At 28.6% G+C, this 8,204-nt stretch overlaps 1 protein-coding gene across 4 annotated transcripts in view; it reads left to right on the forward strand.

Annotated features, from left to right (window-relative positions):
* Positions 1-5,328, forward strand: part of LOC106689049 (uncharacterized) — a 26,377-nt gene extending 21,049 nt beyond the window's left edge. For 3 of the 4 annotated variants that reach the window (XM_014433802.3, XM_014433803.2, XM_067045625.1), the window contains exons 4-5: positions 2,436-3,064; positions 4,316-5,328. In XM_014433802.3, coding sequence (XP_014289288.1) covers positions 2,436-3,064; positions 4,316-4,903 — 1,217 coding nt within the window. In that variant the 3' untranslated portion in view covers positions 4,904-5,328. Of the gene's footprint in view, positions 1-525; positions 685-2,435; positions 3,065-4,315 lie in introns of those variants that run through there. The other variant, XM_067045626.1, reaches the window with a different exon arrangement.
* The last annotated feature ends 2,876 nt before the right edge of the window (positions 5,329-8,204 follow it).

Raw genomic sequence — 8,204 nt, forward strand, 5'->3', positions numbered from 1 at the left:
TTAATTTAATCGACTGTTAATTTATTAATTTTGTAAATAAATTTTTATTTTAACTAATAATATTTCATTCTAACTTATACATTATAGTTCATGTACAATGTGGGGTTGACTATGTAAAATGTTATGTATAAGTTTTACATCAGAACAACCCTCTCTTAAACATAGTGCATCATTGCAAGATTTTTACAGGTATCAGAAACGTTATTTTGCCTTTCACTGTAGTTGCATTATAAATTTTTTTTAATTTTAATTTTACATCTATAGTTAACTTTTTATTTATATTTTTTTCCAAATTTTGTATTATATGAGTGTTGAAGCAAATACAAGTAGTTAAATATCGGATTCAATTTGTCAAATCGATATGAAAAGATATCTTAATACTTATTCCATATTTTAAAATTATTATACAGATTCATATAATTAAATAGTTAGTGTTTCATGTTATACTAGGCTAAATAATAATTTAAATTTATAGTTTTTTGTTTTTTTTACTTTAATTATTTCTGTTTATTGAAATTTCCTAATTTAGTTTCAGGTACGCGACTTACTGGTTATAGTAAAGACTTAAAAGGACCTTAAAAGATATTTTGTATAAATTAAAAAAATATGTTTAATGATTTTTTTTTTGATTAATTCAGTAAGAATCGTAAATCAGCCCCATGAGTGGCTGCTTTTATCCAAGAGGTAAGAAGCGTGTTCTATGAAAATTTATTAAATGCTGCCTTATAAGAGAAATATTGTCTTATAATAGTTTTAAAAGTTATTGTTAGTTAATTATTAAATAACTAACATTATTTAATTATTAAATAACTAACATTATTTATGATAGTTCTAGTCTACTAGATTCAATTAATGATTTTGAAAGGAATATGGTCCGGGTGCGGTAAAAAAAACTCAAATAGTAGAATTATACTATTTTAATGAGCCAACGTTTCACCCCACGTTGCAGGGCTTCGTCAGGGCTAAAAAAGATACAAACACATAGTTACAAAAGGAAAACAAAAACATAAGTGTAAAATAACAGGGGTATAAAATGTAAAAAAGTAAGATATAATAAGAAAAATTGAAGGTAGTAAATAGTAAATGTAAAGGGTAATAGTAACAAATAGATAAGAAAAGAAATATTAAAGTAAAGTAAGTATAAGTTAATATTACCTTTAATTTTTCTTATTATATCTTACTTTTTTACATTTTATACCCCTGTTATTTTACACTTATGTTTTTGTTTTCCTTTTGTAACTATGTGTTTGTATCTTTTTTAGCCCTGACGAAGCCCTGCAACATGGGGCGAAACGTTGGCTCATTAAAATAGTATAATTCTACTATTTGAGTTTTTTTTTTACCGCACCCGGACCATATTCCTTTCATCTTTACACACGGTCAATCAATAATCTTCAATTAATGATTTTGTTTGAAAAATTTAATTTGTATGTTAATTAGAACTTCAGTGTTTGACAATGAACTCATGATTGTATTAGTCAAGGCTAGATAAAAAAATTGCCTTAATGATATATGTTTAACGCATATTATAAATTATTTTGAATTATCTATTATTTAAATATTTCAATTAAAAAAAAAACTTTTTTCTTTTTATTATCAAGTACTAAAAATTATTTTTTATTCCAACTTAAGATAAAAGTTTTATTTAAATTTTAAATGTATAATTGGAATAACTTTTTCTATTCCAGTTTCTTACAGTTGTTTTTAAATTATTACACCCATTTAATTTTTCTAAATGTCTTCAATTTTTATCATTGTTGTTTAGTATCATTAATTAATTTAAATTTTATTTTAATTAAGAATAAATTAGAGAACTTATTAATAAAAATAATTATTTATAGTTTAATACATAAATAAATTAGCTGATGCTTTAAAAAAAAATTACGTAAAAGTTCACTTTAAATAATATTTTTTTGGTTATTAATTAATTACTGAGGTAATATTTGAGATATATCATACCCTAATTCATGTTAAATTTTTTTCTCATTATTTTTATATATTTGTTAAAAGTTATATTTTATTCCAAATTTTAGATGTGATAAGTTCTTGATGATATTGCTGATATTTTAAAATTTCCAATCCATTATATTTTTTTAAATGCATCTTAATTACAGAAATTGTGGCATTTTTATAGCTAATAGTTGAATTATTGACTCATAAAATATGTAAATTATTTAATCAAATAGTGAATTCTTTATTTCAGTTATTTCGGATTAATTCTTCAGCAGATTATTTTATATTTATAGAAAATATTTAATCAAAGTAATAAATTTATAACAAGTTTTAGTTGTGAGTATGTTTTTTTAACTATTAAAAACTGTTGATTCTTTGTGGGGCTTTTGGTTCTTGTTTTTTAGTTTTTATTATCAATTAATGAAATATATTAAGTTGTATTTTTCATTGAAAACTAATATATTTTTTTTTCTTTTTAACAGTGCAAGATGAATTCAATTTTAGTCTTGATGGTCAAGTGAATAGCGGAAGTTGGGGGTTAGCACAACCGCTAGTAGAGATTAATGACTCGTGGGTAAATCAAGAACTGCCTTTAACGTCACCGAACACCTTTATTACAGATGAAGAAAATAACAACTTTGAATTTCAGAGCAATTTTTCAACAGCGTGTGTGAAAGGAGATATTTTAATTAATCAAGGGATGCAGTCAAAAGCTGCCGCAAATACTAGCAACGCTAGCAATAATAGCATCCTTAAGACAAAAGGGAACGTCCTCCTGTCACAGGTTAGCATCCTGCCGGAGGACGCTCCTGTTGTCCTAGACAGTGGGAACAAATATACGGACTACACCAAATTGAATTCATCTACATCCGCCCGATTGGGGAGCGGCGGCAGGCTGATCAAGGAAGAAATATACCCGGCGGCCCCAGTCCAGACCGTCGGAACGCGCCCGAAGCTTAAACTTAAGATTCCTCAGCCTCAATCTCAGCATCAAGCACCAGCCCAAACCCAAGGCCAAGTCGGTTGCGGTGGTCTCGCCACCCCAGAGGTTCTCAAGCCTCTCACTGACCTGACCTCGAGTGATTTTGATCTTCTCAACTATGTCTGTGGAGTAAGTTCCATTGTTATAATTTAAATAATAAATAAAAGCTAGTGGATGTAGGTCTTAATTATTTGAGGAAAAATAAAAAATTTTGCCAAAAAAGACCTTAAATTTTGGTAATTTTTTTTTTTTTTAATTTAACCCTAAAGGATTGTTTTTTCCTGTTTGATGTAAAAATAAAAGATGAATAATTACAATAACTGCAGTCATAAATGTTAATAAAAAAAAATGAAAGTAAAGAATCATGTTAACGTAGCATTATCCATTGAAAACCCTCATAATGATATTACTAAGATTTCCTTAAATAGGGAATGCTTGATAGTAGATAAGTAATTACTGTCTCTCCTCATAATGTTATCTGCCCTCAGGATAATACTTAACCTAAAAATGTGGTTCCTAGATTAATAATAATAAAATCAAGTTATATATAATTTAGAAGATTCATAAAATAATTTTTATCCAATATTTATATATAGAGAAACGAAAAATTGTGATGGCCCATTGGCATGTGTATATTAATCACCTGTTATTAACATCACGACAAATATGTACGGCTTTATTAAAGGCTAAGTCAAAGTTAATTGTGTAATTTGTAGCTAAAAATAGTTCTATAGTGATTTGAATCATAAGACTTAAATCTAGGAGTTATCCAAAATTTCATCATAGGAAGTTATAAAATTAAGTTTTTAAGTCTAAAATAAGAATTACTACACATTAAATTCAATTTCTCATATTCGCATGTTTGTAACATAGCACCTTCATCCACTTATTTATATTTAAATATTTCTTAAAATATAAGATTTTTATGGGACATCTTTTTAGTTATTATATGACTCAAGTTTATGAAAACGCTGACTTTTCATTTAAGCAGTTATTTTTTAAACGTTATTCTAGTGGGGTTACAGTTTTTGATTTATGAAAATGTTGAACTGAAATGAACTCAACAAAAGTTATATTATAGTAACAGAGTATAAACCAGTTGCAACAAACAACTAATTGAAAGATATAGAAAAACTGAATATTCATTTAATACATAGAAGAACTTGAAAGCATATGAATTATTTAGTCATCATAAAAGTAATTTTAAGAAATACAACAAAGTAATTTATAGCATACATAAAAACTCAAACATGACATGACTCAAATGACCGATTCAATTATTAATCAAATGAAAAACTATTTCTTCTTAAATTTATTTTTATTATACACTCAAATTATTTTTGTGAATAATTTAAACTAACTATTTTTTTTTTTCATTAGGATACTGAAAATGTACTGAACAGGACAACAGTTGTAGTACCGAAGAAAGAAGAGGAAGGAGAAGTTACAACAATATCATCAGATCATGACTATGTTGACAGTAGGAACTCTGTTGACGATGAAGTCTACATCAAGTGTGAACCCGTTTCTCCCTCCTCGTTTGACATCAATGGAAGATCTACCTCGTACAACATGTCTATGGACCTCGACGAAGAGGTTATAGATTCATTTGACGAAGATGACGATGATGAAGAAAGCGAAGAATGGTTCCCTTCATCTGGCAAGGGGAAGAAAGTGGGCGGACCTGGCCGAAGGAGACGGAGAAAGACTTCATCGCTGGATTCTTCTGACGGTGGTGGCGGCGGAAATATCCATGACAGGTATAGAGCCTTACGGGACAGAAACAATGAGGCCTCAAGACGGTCGCGGTTGAACAGGAAACAGCGAGACCTTGAAATGCGAAGGCATAAGACCGATCTTGAGAAGAAGAATGTTGAACTGAAAGTTAAGGCTGACAGGATGGAATCCCTTGTCAAGGATATGCGAGCTATCCTCCTCCGGACAGTGCGAAGTAGGAATCAGTCCTAGAACTGACTTGTATCGTCGCCCTGTTCCTTTACATAAAATCTCCACATTTATTAACTTATATTATTTATTATAATTGTCAAAGTTATTGATTGATATAGATATATTTATGCATATGTATACCGTGTTTAATATTTATTGTGGTATATATATTGGCATTGTTGTATTGCATGAACTGTGATTATTACCTACTCTAATGTAGATAGAGACACTTGTTGTTTGATTCGATGTACCTTAAATATTTACTTATAATATTGAATATTTAGACTAGAAGCTATATTTTATTGCTTTATGTATTGTCTTTAAATAAATCATGTACACTTCTCTAATGTTAAACTTTTATGATAAAGTTATGTAGTATATAGTTCTTTCATTTGTACTTTGTTATATTTGTCTTGTAGATTGTAGAAATATATTAGTTGTAGTAATATTGTTTATTTCATCTTAATTTCCTGTTTTACCTTAATATACAGTAATATTCAAAAACATATAACATCTTATCTGTATAGGTTCATCTCTAAATTGCCTAAATTAGTTAATAATAATATTGAACATAATTTTAATGCTATTTAAACAAAAATAAATTCCTAAAAATTTTTGTTAATGATTAATCTCACAACGTTTAGTATATATTGGGTTGTAAAATAAGTTTGTAGCGTTTTTCAATATTTAAACTTAATCCTCTCTGTGTATATAAAATCATGTTAACGTTCTAAAAAATTATTAGTTAGGGTGCTTTTATGCATCAGTTTCATCCAAGATTCTTTATTTTCAAGTGGTATTTTGCTTGCTCAAAATGGAAGAGAAAAAAATTCATTTTCGTCGTTTAATGATTTTTTATTTCCGAAGAGGTAAATTCGCTGCACAGATGGTTAACGAAATTTGCAATGTGTATGGCAATGATGCCTTAGGAGAAATCACCATTTATAAGTGGTTTGCTGGATTCAGAACTGGAAATTTTGACTTGAAAGACACCAAGTTGATAATGACCAGATTCAAGCATTGGCCACAGATAACACCCACTCTATGACTCAGGATATTACAGAACTGTGACCAGTTGGAACAATTACAGGCAGGGGCTGAGCAAAAGTGTCCAGAATTGGCTACTCGCGAAGGCATAGTTTTCCATCAGGATAAAGCCTGTTCTGGTGGCTTTACAGACCCAACAGAAATTGAGTTTGGCTGGGATGCGATCCCCCACCCACCCTATTCACCAGACCTTGCCCCAACAGAATTTTCATTATTTCGGGCCCTTCAAAACTCTTAATGGGAAACACTTAAATTCGCCAGAGGACTGCAAAACTCATATAGAGGGGTTGGTTGTGGAAAAATCTGGGAAGATGGAATTAAAAAATTATCTGAAAGATGGCAACATATTATAGATCAAAATGGGTCATATATAATTGATTAAAAATATTTATATACTTAAAATTCCCACAATAGGACATTTCTAATATCAATATATTTTACAAATTTTATCATCTTGACACAATAGCATCACAAGTCAATATTTTTACGAATTTCAGAATCAATATATTGGTCACTCTCTGATGTACACTGATGGTTCCAGAAGTGATAACAGCAAACATAGATTCTTCATAGTCAAGAGAAATCTTCCCTGTGAAAGCAACTCATGTACTGTGGAACTTATAGCAATTTACCTTGGGTTATGGGAGGCTTATTATAGAAAATATCCTACTATTCACAGATTATATGAGTTTATTGTGACTATTGAAAAACGTATATCTTCAAGTTAAATTGGACTGACCCCACAGTTTTATTCATCAGGACATGACATCCCGGGGGATTATAAAGCTGACCAAGTGGCAAAAGCTGCATTGCATCATCCGGCCATAGGACCATTTTGATTGCCTCCACAACGACATTTATCCTCTAAAAACAATAAAAATATTAAATAAATAGCATGGGGTCTAACAGATGAAATTTAAATTCATAAATTGCATTCAGTTATATCTAAATTGCATTCAGTTATATCTAAATTGCATTCAGTTATATCTAAATTGCCTAAATTAGCTGGTAATAATATTGAAAATAATTTTAAAACATAAATTCTTAAAAATGTCTGTTAATGTTTACTCTTACAAACGTTGTAAGTTAACTATTCATTAACATATTCAATTAATTTTTATTAATATATTCTTGTTTGAGAGTGGTTTAGTTTATTTAAAAACAAATTTGATCCTTTTTTCTCAACTTTATTCTTTACAAACCTTCCACCAACGTTTCGATCCTCAGGTCATTTTCAAGGATACCTTCATTTTGATGTCATTTTCTTTTTTAAAATCTTAAAAATGCAGGCTAATTGCATTTGTCCCATATAACTTTTTTTATATAATTCCTTCTTAAATTTAAAACTTTTACAATCCACTTCTCTTCTTTCTTTCATTTACATTTCTTACATTCTTTCTTGCATTTTTAAGATTTTAAAAAAGAAAATTACATCAAAATGAAGGTATCCTTGAGAATGACCTGAGGGTCAAAACGTTGGAAGGTTTGTAAAGAATAAAGTTGAGAAAAAAGGATCAAATTTGTTTTTAAATAAAATAACATATTCAGTAATAGGGCTAGGACATAGGCGCTATCAGATTAAAGTTCTATTCACAAATTAGCTAATTATTATAAAATCTCATAAAACTTCATTTTTTTTTTTTTTAGACAAACCAGCACATAAAGTAATTTTACACGCCTTAAATCTAATAGTATATATATAATGAAAATTCTTATTTGAAACAGATTATTAGTTATAACCAATCTTCCATATAGTTTTTTTTATTATCTTTACCATCCTATGTTTCAGTCATTCCGGACATTTTCAAAGATCTACCATTTAAATTTTTTAATTATATTTCATTCATTATAAATTAATTATAAATACATTATGAAAAATTAAATTTCCTACCATATTCACACTATTGCCACCAAATATTTGTAGCATAAACTAGCGGCAATAACAAAATCAAAGGTTTAATGGAAGGTAGATAGAAATATAAAAAAAAAAAAGATGAAATATAAGGAAAATAAACATTTCTTTCTTAATATGAGCAAAATGCTCAGGGTTTTACCTCTCCCAGGTTAATAATTTAAAATTAAAATTTAAAAAAAATTGATAGAAATATCAAATCAGAGAGGTTCAGACATAAGGAGGGTAAGGTATTATGTTTCTGGAAATATATTTTAATTTATAAAATTAAAATATATTTCCGTTATATATTTATTGAAAGATAACTATAGTATTTTATAATTATGAGAGATAGTTGACCGTGGAAGATAATTGAGGAGAAGA

The sequence above is a fragment of the Halyomorpha halys genome, unplaced genomic scaffold (genome assembly GCF_000696795.3).
Source record: "Halyomorpha halys isolate HHAL.00 unplaced genomic scaffold, Hhal_1.1 Scaffold1270.1, whole genome shotgun sequence".
Lineage (NCBI taxonomy): Eukaryota > Metazoa > Arthropoda > Insecta > Hemiptera > Pentatomidae > Halyomorpha > Halyomorpha halys.